This window comes from Pocillopora damicornis, chromosome 13 (assembly GCF_964200805.1).
Source record: "Pocillopora damicornis chromosome 13, jaPocDami1.2, whole genome shotgun sequence".
NCBI lineage: Eukaryota > Metazoa > Cnidaria > Anthozoa > Scleractinia > Pocilloporidae > Pocillopora > Pocillopora damicornis.
In genome coordinates this window covers 6052031-6070876 of record NC_142682.1, presented here as the reverse complement: position 1 = coordinate 6070876, position 18846 = coordinate 6052031, and the positions used below count along the sequence as shown (strand labels likewise).

Below are 18846 nucleotides of genomic sequence, written 5' to 3'. Positions count from 1 at the left end.
ACAAAAGAGAAGAATCGAAATTAAAATTACATTCGATGTCAAAACCCCCTTCTAAACCTTGCCGACTACTAGTTCAAGATTAACAACTTTTTTAATCTAAATGGGTAAAATCTGCATGCGTGAAAATACACTATCTAGATTATTAAATGCATTAACTTATTGCAAACCTGGGATGTTGTGTAGATTCCTGTAGCACTCTCAAACTTGAAACACAAAGTGGTCTCTAGCAACCTATTTCCAAAGGCAACCCTTCCCTACAGTACAAACATTCAGTTTTAGATCGTGCTTCTCATGAATGCATACAGGTTAAATTCAAACTGCTCATCCAAACTCTTCTACTTTAGCTTATCCAGAAGCCTCCCCAAGATACAGGCCGGATAAATCTCCCGATCTCCAATCCGAGTTACCAAATTTACAAAACGAAAAAAATTAACTTTGGATCCAAAAAGCCTACACCATCTAGCTCTTTTTCCTGTCTTGTGGTTCCTGGCTTATTTTGTTAAATTTTGCACATATTTAGTTTGTTACAAACAAATGAACACACTTCCTTCTTTGTACGCAACACATGAGCTCTGACACTTACACTATTGACATCAAACTTGACAGCCGGAACAAGCTCCAGAAGCCATGTGGGCAATCCACCATTAACATCTTCTTGTCTGAAAATGTTGATACAGGGATGTTTAGAGAAAAATAACTACATTCCTAAGACATTGCTAGATGACTGATTGCATTTCTCTTCACAGAAAAAGAAAGACTTACTGTTGGTGTTTGGTTGAGTTTCAGTACATGTAAACTACAAAGGTTCAAATATTGTTAACTGCAAGGGGAACTTATCGGTTTTAAGGGAATTCAGGTAGGGGCCATATTGGACCATGGGCTTGATGAAGAGGGGGAAATAACAGAGGGGGGAGGGGGCTTATCATCATACACTTATTAACTGAGCAGTGGGGAGATCAGGTGGCAAAATATTTCCCCAAAGATCTTGACACCTTGAGGTCAGGAATTTGAGCCAATCACCTCTCCATCCAGCCCAACCAAACTCAGTCAAGACAACTAAGCCTTCAAAATTTTGAAATTACAGGTATGTTTGAATCACAATTAGATGCCATCACAATACCATAAGGTCTGTGTATTTCTTTAGTTAAAAAACAAAAAAAATTCAAACTAAAATTAACAAAGGCTTTTAAATAAAAGCATATTCTGTACCTTAGCTGGCAAAAAAAAAAATTTAAAATATCTACCAGTTCAGAGTTTTTATTTAGAGCACAGGGAAGCTATTTAGAGAAGGGGGGAGGCTCGTTATAAAGAGAGTCTTCTCACGGTAGAAAGAAGAATTATCAGAATATTTACTGCTGTTTTAAATCAAAACAAACCCTAAGTTGTTCTCTGGTCCAAAGACTTACCCCTTTTCTACATCCACCTTTGGTTCAACAGTAGGGCTTACAGAAATGTTCAGGGCTGATTTAGCAGCATCTACAAATGGATGAAAAAAAGCAATTTGACCATGCCTACCCTGCACGCTGAAGGAAAAGGTAACTAAAAACCTTAAAAGTTGACAGTTGCAACCAAACATTTAGCATGTTGAAATTACATGTCAGTGATACAGATGATAATGTTGGCATCTGCAATGACTAAGATCACCCTTGCAATAAAGACAATTACACACTTCAAGTCTGATGGCAAAAATTATAACGTTATTGACAATGACACAAATAAGGACAATGACATTGAAGTGGATGGACAAAAACTTAGATGGTTAAAAGTAAATGTAAATATTATTTGTGTATCTAAGTACAAACAGGAAAAAGTCTTCACTAAAGAATGTATACTGTAGTCCTTACCTCCATATCTTTCAACTCTAAAGAGTTCTTCCAGTCTGCTGTACAAACGAGACCTATAATGCCAAAATGATTTACTTGTGAGAATATTTGTTCAGTGAATTATGCTTTTGAGCCAGTGTTTGGAACAATTTGTAAATCTACCACTGAAATTCACCTTGGATATGTCCATGTCATCCCATATCAAAATATACACTGAACTGGCAAGTCTAGAATTGGCCAGAGGCTCATTTCTCAAAGGTCCCAGTAACATAATGGGCCAGTAAAGGCTGCACTGTTTTCATTCAAGGTGGGTGTTTCAAAAGTTTTGAATATTATACTATAAAACTAGTAGCTGCAAGAAAAAATGGACTGGTCAGGATGCCAGAACCTGGTTCTCTATTCTTTAAATTCTGATCTTAAAGCACATGTATGCTTTCGGGCCTGTAATGTTACTGAGACTTTTGAGAAATAAGCCCCTGGTCTTGTGGTGCAAGTGTTCTAGACCAATCACCTAGCAAAGGAAAGCAAAACCAAAGTAATCCCAAATTCCTTTTGACATTGATCAGAAAATTACTTTATCAGGAAACCCTCTAAGTTGCAATCAACTTGTATTATATCTAGGAGCATTAGCACTTCCCCTTGTCAGTTCTTGCCACAGAAATCAGGATAAGCCCCAAACACTTTTGCAAATCAATCTCGCACAGAGACTCACCTGTTATAAACATGATACTCCAGACCATTTAACCACACTGTGAGACGTTGCTTGGTGGCAACTTCTGTTGGCAAGACAATTATTTTTATAAGGTAAATATGATCCATGTTACTGATTGAAAAAGCAATGTACTACAACTGCAGGGTCTATTAATTGGACAAAAAAAAAGGGTTTCTTAAGAAAAAGTTGTTCAAGAGTGTAAAATTTAAGAATGATTTTCTTTAGTTGGTTGGAAGGAACAAACCTAAGAAAACCAGTCATGTAAGAAAGTTTCTCTAAGCCCCTCAATAATAAAATAATGCACAATCATATAAATCCCTGTGATGTGTCTACATCTTCAATATTTACTCACCTATCTCTGATGGTTCATGCTGATAAGGCGGCTTCTTTGACAGCTCTGGTTTGTATGTAATCCAATACTTAAAGATTGCTATGCCATCAATAACCCTATGATCAAAATCACCACTATGATTAGAAAATAGACTTTTTAAACTACTAGTGGCCCTTTATAAAATAAACGGAAATTTACTTGTCCTATAATATTTCTTACAGTAGTTTATCAAAGCTCTAAAGTGTTTTTATTCAAAGATTGAACCCCTCCTATCAAGCATTCTCAGATCTGCCCCTGGTCTGATGATGACTTTGCACAGGTTGTCTAAACATAATGGTCTCTTTCAACAACAACAGTCTTCCTCATGAGGAATTGCACACCAACTATCAAACTACACAAAAAGCTGCTCAAAAGAGTTCAAACCATCCAATATGGAATTTTAAAACACTTTTTACTATCAAGCATTTAACAAAAACATGGCTATACTTCCTAAAAAAAAAACAAGTGTTTTACCAACCTAAAACTGAGATCTTTAGTTACATACACAACATCTCTGAACATGATCTTCCCAGACAATATTGAAAAGGAAAATGAGCCTGGTGATACAAAACAAACAAAAGAAAATCTTAAACATTTCACAACAGACGTGATAAAAATGTTTCAGCAAACAGAGCCTTTTTGGAGATGAACCTGCCAACCTCTAAACTGAAAGGCCAAGGTTTATGGTTTGACTAAGGTTAACATGGTACATTCTCAGCGAGACACTTTTACTTTCAGAGTACAACTCTAACGAGTCAAAACATGGGTAGTAAAATGTTAAAAGGTTTTTTGATTCTGTACTTAAACCAAACCACCCATCCAGGCCTCATCTTTCATTTCCATAGCATGGAAAACTACATTGCATAGCAGAGTCTTGATAGGCCCTACTAACTTTTGAATTTTTTCTACAACTTTCATTTATGTCCTCCTAGTGTCAGCAAAATAGTCACTAAGTTATTGCAACATTGTTTGGGGAGAAAGGGAGGACATTCAAGTAGCTTATTGGAGTTAAATTACAAAATGTCTGTTTATTATGTCAAGTAAAGGGTTGTCAACCACCCACTAAGGGAAGAAGAGTCAACTACTTTTGCCATTCACTGTAGGAGTATTACCACTCCCTCCTGCAGGAGAAGCCTATCCATAATAGGTGACCCAAGAGTTTCAATAGGCTACCCTACCAGTTTGTTGGTACCCATTTAAACTCCTGAGTGATTATTTCTGGCCTTTACAGCCATTGTTGTCTTTCACCAGACCCCAGAGGTGAAAATTTGTTTTGCAAGGTACAGTGAAATTGTCAGACTTGATTACAGTATGTTAGCAGTATAAAAAGAAAATTTATTTAAGAAAACAACCATAAAAATAGCATGCATGTTGGTAAATTTGAAGAAATGACGTGATGTCCATTAACAAACTCACCAATTTTAAAGTACTGTCCATCCTTAATGTACTTGAAATTTATCAGCTTGGTAAGAATGAAACCCATTACACGCGAATGGTAGAATGTGATGTAGATTGACCACAGGCTAGCACAAAGACAAGACAAAACTACAAAGACCAATCCACTCTCGACATTGCTTGTTTTTGCTGTGGAATCACTCAAGGGTGCTGTGGATGGCAGTAATGTACTCATATTGAAGTTGTTACTGCTTGTCATGTTCACACTGCAGTTGTGGACAAGATATTTTGTACTCTATGCTGGATGAACGTTGTGCAGTGAACTAAGTCACTGTTGGAGAAGCCTGAAATAATCTCTTATGGTCCAGTTAGAGGAAGTTTGTCCTTTTTGCGACCAGCTTCATCTTCCTCTCGCCCTTGTCCTCAGGAAAAAGTGTACATCACCATCTGGGCCAAGTGCGTTGGTTATTCAGAAATTCTACAGCATAAACAAAAAAAAAATTAGAGCATTACCCTCGGGCGTTTGAAGCACAACAAAGTTAGGCTCGGCAGGAAGCACTTGATTTAAATTATAAACAAGCCATGTAACATTACTAAATTTAGTGCAGCTTAAACATACTTTAAATTGAAACATTCGTTTTCTGCAATAAAAATCCATAAAATAGAACCTTCTGCCCCTAGCAACATTCTGTTGAAAAACTGCAAGATATTTAGAACGTCCATTAACAGGAAATCATTTTAGGAAACAAAACATCTACATGTACATTGATTTATTAAAATGCCTCGATCGATGGCATTAACAATACCCAATAACGAAAACACAAAACTCACATTTTTCTCGTCGTATCACCTCAGCAAAGTTTCCTATTGATTTTGACCAGTGGGATCGAGGGTCACAGCTTGCCTACATTTCGTGATTTTGAGTGAAATTTGAGAGACTCACTTGATACTTGCTTAGGTATTGGAAGCCATTTTGAAGGAAGGAGCGGCTAGATTCAATCTCTCGCGGTCACTTAAACAAAATAATCGGTCCCAGACTTCTGTCGCCCTTACGCTAATTATCCTAATTAATTGTTTCATCTCATCCATTTTATACAAGAGCAAATTTCAGTAATGTTGATACACAAGGGATGAATGGGCCTTTCCAAGAGAAAACAAAATTATTAAAATTTTTACAGTTAGAAAATTATCGATTTGACTCAAGGACTGCATCGAGAATTTCCGAAAAAAAATCAAGGGAAACAGCCTACTGGGGTAATTTGTTGCTACTCGACACTGTTTGAGGTTCCCATTTTCCATTTATCAATGACATCGTAATTGCGGTGTAGGCGTTTTTTTTTTCTTTTTTTACAAATTTTTTATTATTTTCTAATATCACGACGTATAAAAAAACCCTGCATGTCTCTCGAAAATTATTTTTCCTTTAACAGCTATTTGTCTACAGAGCGAGAAAAGATTCCGGATATCAATTAATATTTGCAGCTCAAAGATATCAAAAATAACTTTATCTCCTTTTATGTCACTCTCTGTCAAGAGAAAGCAAAAAACTGAAAATTATCCGCCTTTATAAATTTCTGAAAGATTTCTTATCAATTATACAGGCTTGGCACAAAACATACATCATTATCACTTTGTCAAGCATTATGGCGCCTTTTGCGGGCTAAAATGGAGGTTTTGTAGGGCTAAATATATTTTAGCGGTAATGTGATTGTTCAAACTGTTTTGTTGTCATTTTTTTTTTTTTTTTTTTAGTTTTTATTTTCTCGATGCCTCCCAAAGTGATAACAATAATAAAAGAGTTTATGATCTCGGACAAAAAATATGTTTTAGCCTTTCATTCTCAGAGTTGCACCCAAAACCTATGATGCCCGCGCACATAAACTCCGTCGGTCTGTTGCTTTATCACCGCTAAGCCCAACAGCTTAAATTTGCGCGATGTAATTTTCACCTGCCATTATGGTTATAACTATTGAGTATATAATTAAGAGTAATAATTTTGGTAGAGGCAAATAGCCTTTTTGAAGAGAGCTTTTATCCTCTTCAAATCAAAACACTTCAGTCCTGATGCTTCAGTTGAAAATTACACGCGAAAGTGAATATCACTTTTTCAATTTTTTTTTCACTTTGAGAGGCGAAGATCGAAGAAATACAACACTTTAGCTTTTAATTTTTCTTAAGGAAATAAAATGATGACCAGTGCCCAGTATATTTGATAATTACCGTTTTCATTGTTTACAAGACGGAAAAAAGGACGTTCCTGTCATAAATTAATGTTTCATTAGAGATGAGATATCAAGTAAAATGTAAACTCGACTCAAGCTTCTAAAATGTACCTCGGTGATGCATGATGTAAAAGACTTGTTTTAGAAGTGAATTTATCAACTTTTAGATTCCTAACGAAATAACAATTTACTTTTTTATTTCTTTGTCTAAAAAGGGGGAGTTTTCTGATTTTTTTTCTAAATTCTCGCTTTTCCAATTAATCAAGATACATCAGCTTTTTGTGACAAAGGAAAAGAATCTCATTAATTAAGGCGAGGACAACGAGAGTCAACCTAAAAATATCCAAAGAGAGCAAAGACAAATGGTCGAGCTTCATCCTTTAAGTGTGATTATGAAGGATTATCAGTCTTTTGGCAATTCTTTTTGTTTTTGTTTTTTTTTTCTTTTCTTCTAACTCACCCATCCTAAATTATCAAAATTTGATTAAAATTCGACACTGTTTGAGGTTCCCATTTTCCATTTATCGATGACATCGTAATTGCGGTGTAAGCGTTTTTTTTTTTTTTTTTTTTTACAAATTTTTTATTATTTTCTAATATCATATTTCAGTTTAAGCGTTTTTTTTTCCAAATTTCTAATAATTTTTTAACACCACGACCTATAAAAAACCCTGCATCTCTCTTGGCAATTTTTTTTTCTTTCTTTTTTAATTTTTCTCTCAACTCACACATCCTAAAATATAAAAATTTGATTAAATGTTTCCTCGGTCGAAACGGTTGCCTCTCAGCGTAAGTAAAAACAATAGTAGACTTCTTTGTGGGCAAATATGTTGACAGTGTAATGTATACCTAATGACAATCTACAAGTGATAAAAAGGTATTGTTTTTCCAGCTTGAAATCGCCGGAACCAGCCAGAAATTTTACTCCTCATAAATCAGTTCAAAGTCAAGTTTCTCAGACTTGCGGAAAAACGCCGGGCAACGCAGAAATCTAAGGAAAAATGAACCATGAAATCAGTGACTTCACGTTAATCTTCGTCAGATACACGCTAGTGCTGTTATTACCGGTGAATATCATCGGAAATTCTTTTGTGGTTACTATGTTCTTGAAGATGAAAACTCTGACCCGTCAGTCCTCTGACTTACTGCTCTTCAACCTTGCAATAGCGGATCTACTGTTTGGAATTGTAGTTTTAACCTGCAGCTTGGTATTCCATTTCGTTGGTACAGAAATCAATGATTTCTACTGTAAGGCCACTGGTGGTGTGGTCTATTTAAGCTGTGGGGTGTCTGTATACACCCTGACAGTCATCGCAATGGAAAGATCTAGAGCCGTCTTAAAACCTGCACGAGCTAGGATAAGAAGGTCTAACATTACAAGAAATCGCAGAATCCTTCAGGTCATTTGGTTTACAACACTTATTGTCATCAGCCCTATTTTTGTATTTCTGAAGAAAATGGACGTCTCTGACGACATTGTCGATTGTGGTTTCGTTCAAGACGCGGTCATGGCGCGGTTTGGGAGAATCTATGACGCTATAGTCGTACTTGTTCTTTTTTTAGGTCCCAATTGCTTCATTTGTTGCCTGTATGGCAAGCTAATTTTTAAACTTTGGTATGACCGTCAAATGCACCAGAAACCGAGACTTGCCTTGATGCATTCCCGATGCAAACTGACCAAACTGTCCTTCTTAATTAGCGCAGTGTTTACAATATGCTGGACTCCGTATTATTTCCGAACGCTGGTCACTCTCGTTTATGGACAACAGATATTAGTTTTGAGTTTAGTGGTGTGTCGGGTTTTAGTTGTAGTCAATTCTTGCGCGAATCCCATCATATATACATTACAATGCCCTCGATTTAGAATTCATTTGAGACAATTGCTTGATTGTAGAAACAAGATATCACCGCATATACCTTAAACAAATTCTTTTTTTTTCCAATTTGAATTCGAATTTCTCAAAACTTCAGCTTTAAAAATTCTTTAAGGTGGCTAATTTACATTATCAACTCAGTTGACAAGTCTAAATTATCTTGTAATACCGACAGCGAGGCAGCAACACAATCTCTTTAGAGATTTATCTCCTTTGTTTCTTCCCAAAAGACTGATGAAGATGATATGTAGGTGTCATTTACTAACTATTTTAACTAAGCGGTTTGACCATATTACTGCTATCATGTAAAAACTTCACTGACCACCTTTAAACTATCGCATACATTACAAAATATTGCTTTTAGTGCACAAGTGCCTTAATGGCTCAGCACCAACTTATCTATCTGAACTTTTACACCACCATAATAGTCCACGTTTACTTCGTTCTAGTTCTCAAGATATTTTAGCTGTGCCTTGATCTAGGTTAAAGACGTATGGTGAGCTTTTCCTGTAGTTGCTCCTCGGCTAAGCAATCAATTACCTCTTGAACTCGCGAGCGTTATCTCTGTTGACCAGTTCAAGACGCAGTTAAAGGCATACTTATTTAAATTGGCTTATGATGTCTAGTTTTTAGTAGTGTAGTTTAGTTAATTTCATTATAATAGCTATTAGCTTTTGTATTTTATAGTTTAACCATTGTTATACAGCGCTTTGAGAAATTAGTGGACACAGCACTCTATAAGTGTTTTATTATTATTTATTGTTAACTATGATTGGATCTGAAACTAAAAAAAATATTAATTAAATTGTTTTTTCCCTTCAAAACTTTTCGAAGGATTTTGAGATTTCCTCCGGCAGCATTGGACTGAAACGGTAAAAAAATTTTTCCAAGAACATTTTCAGAGCATCCCCGTTCTAAATTATCCAGTGTGGATCTAGAAAAAAGTAATCCTGTGCTTAGTAGAAGGCTCTCTTCCACAGGGCAGCCAATGAGAGGGAAAGGAAGAAAAAATAACAAGTGGCCGATTTGGACCAATCAGAATGAAGACTGCATAGTTCCCTCTATTTTCCATGACATCATTTTTCGAATAAAATGATCAGAACCATTTCGGAAATCATGTGCTTTCCATTTTTGACTCTGGCTGGTCCAAACCGGTCATGTATGTATTTTTTTTCCACATCACTCATTGGTTTCTTCCTGAGGAAGAACCTATTCCGATTCCTTGTCATAAATTTTTTTCAATGGACGTCTCTTATTTCTCCACCAAACCATTAAAGCAACCTGTGAGGTACATATAACATTATTTCCAGCGAACCACCAGATAATTTTTCAAGTTTAAAAATAAATCGATGACGATTACCTTTGGAATAAGAAACATATGGGGTGCAGTCTTAGCCTCATCCTCTCTTGCTGCAACCTAATAAAGCAATTTTAAATCAAGTATCGAAAATAAATCAAGATTGCCATTTAGTTTTGGTCCAGAAAATTCGTGTCATCATGTCAAACAATCATAATCAAAAGTAGAATCGATCGCGACGTGGTAATTTCTTCTTTTTTTTTTTTTCTTTTTTTTTTCATTGAGGAGGAAAATGAAGCTAACGGAAACTTTATTGTAATACTCAATTTTCATGATTTGAATTAAAATCAACTCAGCTCGTGAAAAGGTATTGCTCTGACTAAAAGGCATGCTGAAATAACTAATTGCAACCGAGAATGAAATAATCAGATTGCCGTAACAATGGTGTCCAAATGCATTGAATAAAATAACTCTCCCAAATGAATTACCAGACGGGGTCATAAGCTGTAGTATTTTTCGCTTTATTAAACCCATCATTTATCAATTTATTCATTACTTCACACAATTATCCATAGATTCATTAATCCTTACTTCCGTCCTTTTACTCATTAACTCGTGCGCGCCATTGTATCCAACGTGTAATAGTACACATTATTTCCTCAAGCCTTCCGACATAAAATAGCATCTGACCCTTCAGAGGAGTCAAGCTGTTTTGCCTGAATATCGACAAATCCCTGCTTTTCTAAAAGCTTTCTGTATTCATCTCGTGTTCGTTCCTTGCCATCCACTTGCACAAGCATATTTAGAGAAGTTAAAAGAGTACTTTTAGGCCCAATTTTGTCTTCATCCAGGAGCCTTTCAGCAATAAGGACACGGCCGCCTAAGATATCAAAATGCAAGGTTCAATTTAAAACAAGTACCAGCTGTCTGTTCTTTTTTTGTTTTTCTTTGTTTTTTTTTTTTGAGAGTCGCAAAGACTTGGATCAACCCCAATTATCCAGATTTTGTGGTTGTCCACTTGCACACGTATATTTAGAGAAGTTATGAGGCACTTTTAGGCCCAATTTTGTCTTCATCCAGAAACCTTTCAATAATAAGGGCACGGCCGCCTAAGGTATCAAAATGCCAGGTTTAGTTAAAACAAGTGCCAGGTTTCTGTTCTTTTTCTTTTCTTTTTTTTTTTGGAGAGTCACACAGACTTGGATCAGCCTCAGTTTTCAAAGTTTTTTGGTTGATCTAAGGAATAAAAAAATTCGCATGCCGTACAAAAACTGCAAGTGAAGGCATTTGTCTTTTTCGCTCCTTCCACAAATAGGTCTGCTCGACATGCAAACGAGTACTTTAGCGAGTTCGGGAAAATTAAAAACAATCAAAACGTTATTTTGACCCAAACGATCCTTTTTTGTGGACCTCTCATCATGAACAAGACTGCACTTGTGTGGAAAAAGCTAGAGGGCACCATTCAAATCAAGCAAACAAACAACCGACGGTTAAAGCTGGTGGTTAGTGGTTTCCCCAGAATTCCCGAAGAACTACTTTAAATACAAGACATTTCCTTCAACATTCATGTTCGAGTTGCGGATGAGAATGAAGTGAAAATGCTATTTCACTGGTCGCTATTTCACCTTCCACAACATGTCTTTTAGATATCTCACCGGAAATGGATAAAATTTGATTACAAAACACTATTAGCAAAATACGTGTACGAGGAAAACACACCGGGGTGGAGAAATAGAGATGGCATGTCTGTTGAAAATTAGATTTGTAAAACAGTAATACAGAAATAAATAGGCCAGTGATGTCTCTCTTGAAATTTTTACTTCTGTTTCTGCCGTCCCCTTCGCAGTACAACATGGCCGCTACGAAACAGCGAGCGAAGAAAAAGTATTGTACCAATCCTCTCTCGGCCACTCAGTTTGTTTTGGGTTTGTCTAGATTAATCATATCACTGGTATAAACAAAACCGTCTTTGGCCCGGACTGTACTAAGTCCACTGATCTTACCGTTACACCACAGAGTCTTGATATACACCTTTCTTCCTGTTTTTTGGATTTTTTTTTTAACTTTTTGCATCAGAATTAGATTAAGACCTTTGATTTTCTACACAGGAAGAAAAACTCAGGATATCATTTCTTACCTGAAGGCAAACTCTCATAGACATTTGAAAGTATTAGGTCAACCTTCTCGTCGGACCAATCATGAAGAATGCGGGACAAAATGTACAACTCAGCCTTTGGTAGATCTCTTTGGAAGAAATTCCCTACTACATAAGATATATTTCCTTGATTAGGGCAATCTTCTAACGAGGGACGAAAATGACGTGCAGAGTCCACAACAGACTGCAGGTCGCACACTGTGATCTTCATGTTTGGGTAGTACTGACATAAAGTGTATGCCATTGTTCCTGGCCCACCTTTATTCCGAACCAGAAATACAAACAAAACAAAACAAATATCTTTAAAAGTATTGTTCACGTGCTGTGCGTATGAAAGTTCCTTTTGCCGTTGCGAAAAATATATTCGCAAGTCCGACACAAAGTAATTGATTGACTTCTTATCAGAAACACTGAATAACAATTTGCCTGTAGGGAACCATTCAGCCCAACATAACCTAAACCAGAATTCTTCTGCTATCCTGAGTCTTACTGCTAAACCTACCTCCTAAATCACAACAGCTTTGCAACTTGCTTAAGTCAAATGCTGTCGCCACAGCGTGACAGAAACGTCGCGACGTGCCATGCATGGCGGAGAGAAACTGTAAACAGGAACCCTCCGTGCTGTACTCGTCTTTCCAGACATCTTCTTTAGAATGGCCAAAGGTTCTCATCCACTGATTCGATCCTTCGCGAATTGCATTCTCCAAGTTACTGAAGAGGGGATATATCACTTTATTCGAGTGCTTTATATAGTCAATGAGGGAATCTGGACTTGATTTGGTAAGGAACTGCCTTGCTATTACGCTATTGGAATACAGCCACGATCCATCTTGCTTTTTCTTTTCTAGCAATTCCACTGCAACCAACGTGTTCATTAGGCACTCTGTTGCATCAACGTTAGATCCCATCTTTGAAGAAATGTCTTCAACTGACTGCGGGGCATCGGAATCTTGCAAGATATCGAAGACACACATATCACATGCTGCAAATAGCACTTTGGATTCACGAAAAGCGTACATCAGATCTTGCAGTTTACTTGGAATTGGCAGAGGAATTACGATCCTTTCTCTGCAAGCCATGGCCAAACTTGTGACTCAGTTTTCTTCCAAGTTGTAATCTGATTTGTTTCTCTTCCTTACGTTGTGATGGTTGATTCTGCGGTTTGCGTGAGAGAGGTTCACGAAACAACAATATAATCGCCAAAGTCTTGTCCTCTTTCATTCCTATCACGGCGGTAAGTTTCTAAGGAAACTGTGGTGCTACATGGTTAGAGCGATGGACGAAAGGCTAACGCTCGAAACGTCGGCATAAGGTAAAATATGTACTGGAACATTGAACTATTGGACCACTTTTGGGACCATTTTTCGGACCACTTTACGCCCGAAACGCCAGCTTTTAAACTCTTTACGTTGGCCAATTTACGTTATCAACTCAGTTGATAATACTAATTTAACCCATTCCTATCACGGCTTCACGGTTGTCTCCTTGCAACCTGCAACAGCGATTGCAACTCAAGTTAGGCTTCTTCTTCATATTAGTAAAGATTAGCTTTACACTGATTTATGTTCCTTGTTTCACCTTGCAGCTTGTGTCAACGACTCTTTTCCCTCGACAGAGTAAATTTCCATAGTTGACTTTTCAAAACTCAGAATCCTTTTTTTTTTTTTTTCGGGTGTGTTTGATAAGCTTGAATATTTTAAAGCGTTGGAAAGGAAATGATAAGAGCGAACGAAAATATTACCGCTGCGATCCAAGTCCAAAATGAAAGTTAAACATATTCGGCATAAATAAAGACAGTAATTACCAATGCAAATAGCGTGTACTGTTTAGTAGGGGCCTTACGGAAACCCAGCAACGAGAACGTGGTAAATCTATTAGGCGTAAAAACTGCTCAGTACAAGCGTTTGAAAACTTTCCATTGATTTTTCTTGGCCGTCCTCCTAAAAACAGCTCCTTGAAATCACCAAAATTTGTGTGGACTGAGAACAGAAACCCCGACGGCGGATTATCTGATTTTCCACTTACAACTCAACGCTGCTCACATACGTTATTCTGAGATTGTGGTGTAGCGCCGTAAGAGACGGTAAACACATTCAGCCATATGCGAAATTATAACTGAAAATATAAATTCATTTTATAATCGACGTCTTCCTCGGCGTTGCTACCTAAGTGTCCCTAATAACATTGACCAGATTCGTACCTAGACTTCCCAGTAGTTGCAGTCACCGTTACACGGTAGAATCTGGGTATAAGATTATACAAAGACGTACAATGATCAATCATGCAAAAAGGAGTTGCTGATAGATAATGAAATTCAAAAATGTTTTCGAATTCTGGTTGAAGGAGAGAGTTTTCTATAATTTGAATGATCTGACTTTGCTTCCTGATGATAATGACTGCGAGCAATTTGAAATTCTCAGTGAAATGATAGACCATACGGTGAACTAAACAAACTTGTAACAATTTCAGTCCTTGAACTGCTTCAACCACTTTAAAATTTCTAAACAATGGAATGACACAAATTAAAATTGCTTATTCAACTGTGCCGTTGAACTATTTAGCTTCATGTTATTCTATTCCACCTGTTTGGTTTCCGCAATGGCCAATACCAAGTCACTTATTCAATCTTAGAGAGCTGGAAATGTGGATGGAATGGCAACTAGGACAGAGTTCTATCAACCAGTTGCTCTTTGTGTATAGTTCGATCACGTCTATCGGAGACAAATTCAGCCGGAGGAACTGAACGCTCTGACCTCGAGGAGCAGCAAGAAAAAAGCGGGCAACAAGACGAAGAGGAAGATGGGATGCGATTCCCCCAAGCAGTGATGAAGAATCGGCCGACGACGAGACCGCATGTGATGTTGGCGAGATTCCATCGTTAGAACGAACTGAAGAAATATTCACTTCAACAGCAGAATTTTGTTTAGTTAATTTTTCTTTATTTTCCTTGTTATGGAACTATGGGATTGCCATCACCTTTTGTTTTTTATGCTTTTGTTGACATTGATATTCGTTCTTTTAATACTGATCATGATCTGTCTTTACTAATACGCTTTCCCGTGATCGAAGTTAAACAGAAGGAAGTTGCGACTGTGACTAGCGTACGTTATTCGTGCAAAACTTCGAAAACTTCGAAAACTTCTAAAATGAACAGTACCAAGGAAATCGCCTCAAAATACCTAAATGTATGAATATCTCACTGCGATGATATTTGACCGATTACTCTAAGAGATTGGGTACATATTGTTACATCCTAAATCTGTGAATGCACGACGCAAGTATCAGTCAATTTGATTGACAGTTTGTCAAGGCAAATACATGACTGTTTTCTTTTTTTTAACTTTTCGATTCATCCAAATATTTGATAACTTTGAGGTCAAATATCTACGCTCTTCAGAAAGCTGAATAATAATTTAAATCCCTTATATAACTCATCATTTCTTCTCTAAAAACCATCAAAAAATTTGGGGGCACTGCCATAATTCTGTCTTGGATGCCTTTTAAAATCTGCTATAGGCTTCTCTCAACTATACCTGCCATGTAATACTGACTCTAAGCAGTCACTTAAGCAAATAAAAATCCATTTTATAGCTCTTTATACAAGATAATTGATCAAAGAAGCTTAGAAATGTACACAACTTTTGAGATATTTTGTAGGAACTGAAAATTTAACGTTTAGGGAGAAGCATGTAGGCGAACTGATGGTGGGAAAACTGTAGCGTTTCTTTTCTCTGTCGTTTATTCTTTGGAGACTTGCTAAAATCAGCAAATATGGCGTTTGTACGGTACAAAACATCAATTAGTCTATCATTGATTGTTTATTGTCATTTTCACACAGTTCACAATTAAGAAACTGTAACAGGAGAGGAGATTTTAAAGTCACATGTCGCGTGCTCATTTCAACAACCGGGGTCAAGAGTTCTCTGGCGTGTTATAACTTCATACTCGCAGTACAAACAGTGGAATTCCTGATCCCATTGAGGCGTTTTAATTGCTTTGGATAAATGTGAAATAATTTGCTTTCCTTACTTGTCTCATTCATCCCCTGTTTATAAAGTTCTCTTTCTTATTTTCATTTGTTCACTTTTCACTCAGCTGAGAGAGATGTCACGATAGAGATACTTTAAAATCAAACACAGACCAAGAGATTTTAAAATCGACTCAGATGGTAGTAGAAAATTGTATGTTGTGTTGAGTTAGGAGAAAAAGTCAGGAGTAATGAAAGGTGTGGATGTCATCTACGAGAAAAGGAAAAAAAACATTTAGCGAATGTTGGCTAAGTACAAAAACAGAGCAGCCATTTGGAAACTCAGAAAACCAATTGCCTCGAGCATCTCTTTTTGGAGCCCCCAAAACAAGAGCAAGAGAGAAACAGGATGAAATTTAGGGTTAAGCTTGGAGCAGGAAGTTTCTTTACAAAGCCTTAAATCATGGCTCTTATCATGGCTCATACCAATCATTAATAATATTAAATCATCCATTGTAAACAGAATTCATCCAAATATCGTTCAAACCGAGTTCGCTGCAATTGTTTGGCTTCCCAGCACCTCGATGACTCGTTCATCTTAATCACAGCATATTAAGCAATTCACGCCGACAGTCTTGATTAATATGCAAATCCAACATTTTTCACCTAAACTGCCACCCCTCATTTAGTTCCCGTACGTTTACTCCTGACAGTTGAAAAAAAGGGAAAAGATAAGTGACTAACTTAAATAATAATAAAAATATGTATATATAAGTTTTAAACTAAAAAATGTCTAGTGCTAACATAAACGCCATTGACGCGTTTACATAAGAAGTACTCTCATTTTTTTGTAAGTCGATGCTTAAAGGCAACTTTCATTTTCATTCAGCACAACACTGTATAACTGGGTAGAAAGTGCTGAAAGTAGTCTGAGAAATCTCACTCTTTTCAGGCTAAACAAAACAATGTTTATGCTGATAAGCTCTAAAGGAAATTGTAGAAAAAGGAAAAGGATTAAAAACTGGTTTACGAGAATGGATTTCCAATCTGAAAAAGTCAGTTGATATAGGTTTATCATAGAGGAAAACGAAGATTATATTTCAGATGCTACTGACTTTTACAAAAATGAGAGAAACTGATTTTTTGGGTCAGCCGTAAATATCAAAAAGAGTATTAAGGGCGGAAGCGTCAGAAAAAAGTAAAACTACATTCGTGCTTGATACACGTGCGCGTGTTTGGTTTTGACAGTCTTGTCTTAGCTCGACTAAAGGGCCTGATACACATATCATACCACGATTTGCAAACAATTTTGTTTTTAAAGCTTGAGCACACTGTGGGAGACAGCCGTTTGTTGAAATGGAGAAAGTGTGTTTTACGATATATTCTGCTCTTCTTGTGTTAACTAGAACCATTTACGTTAAGAGTGATGCTGGTAAGCACAATGTTTAGACTAACATCTACATTTTTTTCTTTTTCTTTTTTTTTTCTTTTTGAAAGCTGACTATGAAGTATGCTTGCTTGCTAAAAGAAAAAAGGATGGTACTGTAATTAACCGGACAAATAGTGCCCACCGCACTTTAGATATCGCAATGCATTCAGACTGTTCCGGCGAACGCTTGATCATTAACATTAACGCCGTCCGTTAGGACGGCCCAACAAAACAATGCATGCTAGAATTTAAGTCTTAACTTATTTATATTCGAATTGGTCGTGTCAGTTAGTTGTCGTTCAGCAGTCGCAGATTTCGGACAAAAAAACAGTACGTTTAGTTGCTGTGTTTTCGATTTCGAATTTTGTAATAGTTGTAGAATTTATCGTCGAAACACAGGCACCACGAAACCATTTCACATTTACAATGGATGCAGCCATTTTCTGGAAAAAAAGCCGAAATAAAGGTTTTGTATTGTTCAAAAAAAGGAAAATTTCAATAAAATTAGTGCACAACAGTCGTCGTGCTTGTTCCACACCTTAGCGCTTAGGATCCAACATTAAAATAAACCTGAAGCGTATTAGATACTCATTCGACAGATTGGTAAGGAGTGGAACTTTAAAAATGGACCACATATTCTTCGTATGAAGCTAATCGCATAACAAACAAAAGACAACAAATAAAAAACAAAAACAAGAGGCAAAATACTAAACAAAGCCAGGAAAACAATGGATTACTTCCGATTTAGATCCATACCTATAGCGACCAAAAAGAGCTGTTTACATTCGAATTCGATGGCATGGTGTATTTTCGAGAAGGAACTAGAGGATGACAGTGATCAAATTTATGTATATTGAATAATGTTGGTTTAACAAACATATCAAAGAACCCCACATCCTTCACTATCCTTCATCTGGTTGTAGCTTTAAAGCTGTTTCCTTTGTGTCAATCGCGTCAGTACGGGTGTGTTGCATGAGAAAATTGTTGGATTTCTACCATGTACTGAATTTATTCACTGTTTTTGATATATTACACTTCTTGCTCGTTCAAGTTAAAAATTAAATGAATTGGAAAGATTCAAAACAGTTTTTTGTTAATTAATGTAACTCTCAGCGCCCGACACAGACATTGAATCTGTGAATCAAATACCTACTCCTAGATATGTTAATGCTTGAGTGGATCCGAATGCATCTGTAACTGACTGCAGTTAAAATATATCAAGTTATCTAAAAGTCCATTGACCATGTATACATGAATAAGAGAGAAACAAGAAGTTAGATGAAGGGTTGAAGCTTTTTCCTTAACGGCGGCGTAAAGTTTCCAAAAAAATACCTGACCTTGTAGACTTCAATCTCGTGGGAAAAGCTTTTAAGACTTGAACATTCCACAAAAATATCCAACACAATACACCCTAATTTACTTGAATTAAACCAAAACACTTTTGCTTCCCCTTTGATAGTCTAAAGCTAAAGAGAAAAGCTCAAATTAACACTTCGTGTTTTTTTTCTCATTCTAAATTTTTCTAATTGCCTGTTCTTGATTGCGTGATCTCTCGTCATTCATTCGCTGTTTCCTTCCAAGTCACACCATGAATGACTGGAA

General features: G+C 36.7%; 3 protein-coding genes across 3 annotated transcripts in view; 1 reads left to right on the top strand and 2 right to left on the bottom strand.

The window, feature by feature from the left end:
- Window positions 1–5291, bottom strand: part of LOC113680961 (bridge-like lipid transfer protein family member 1) — a 47940-nt gene extending 42649 nt beyond the window's left edge. Inside the window, exons 1-9 of the mRNA XM_089192096.1 lie at window positions 5132–5291; window positions 4322–4778; window positions 3384–3462; window positions 2888–2982; window positions 2536–2599; window positions 1845–1897; window positions 1407–1476; window positions 584–659; window positions 168–254 (exon numbers count right to left, since the gene is read on the bottom strand). Of these exons, the coding sequence (XP_089048222.1) occupies window positions 168–254; window positions 584–659; window positions 1407–1476; window positions 1845–1897; window positions 2536–2599; window positions 2888–2982; window positions 3384–3462; window positions 4322–4559 (762 nt within the window). The 5' untranslated portion in view covers window positions 4560–4778; window positions 5132–5291. The remainder of the gene's footprint in view (window positions 1–167; window positions 255–583; window positions 660–1406; window positions 1477–1844; window positions 1898–2535; window positions 2600–2887; window positions 2983–3383; window positions 3463–4321; window positions 4779–5131) is intronic.
- A 1790-nt stretch (window positions 5292–7081) lies between these two features.
- On the top strand, window positions 7082–9220 carry LOC113680967 (neuropeptides B/W receptor type 2-like). The gene has a single exon (XM_027198021.2). It carries the CDS (start codon window positions 7524–7526, stop codon window positions 8442–8444), a length of 921 nt encoding a protein of 306 aa, XP_027053822.2. The 5' UTR covers window positions 7082–7523; the 3' UTR covers window positions 8445–9220.
- A 976-nt stretch (window positions 9221–10196) lies between these two features.
- On the bottom strand, window positions 10197–13257 carry LOC149035198 (acetylserotonin O-methyltransferase-like). The gene is made up of 3 exons (XM_089192095.1): window positions 12351–13257; window positions 11831–12106; window positions 10197–10573 (listed from the first exon to the last, which is right to left on the bottom strand). The coding sequence occupies exons 1-3, from the start codon at window positions 12925–12927 to the stop codon at window positions 10353–10355; spliced, it is 1074 nt and encodes a 357-aa protein (XP_089048221.1). The 5' UTR covers window positions 12928–13257; the 3' UTR covers window positions 10197–10352.
- Between the last annotated feature and the right edge of the window lie 5589 nt (window positions 13258–18846).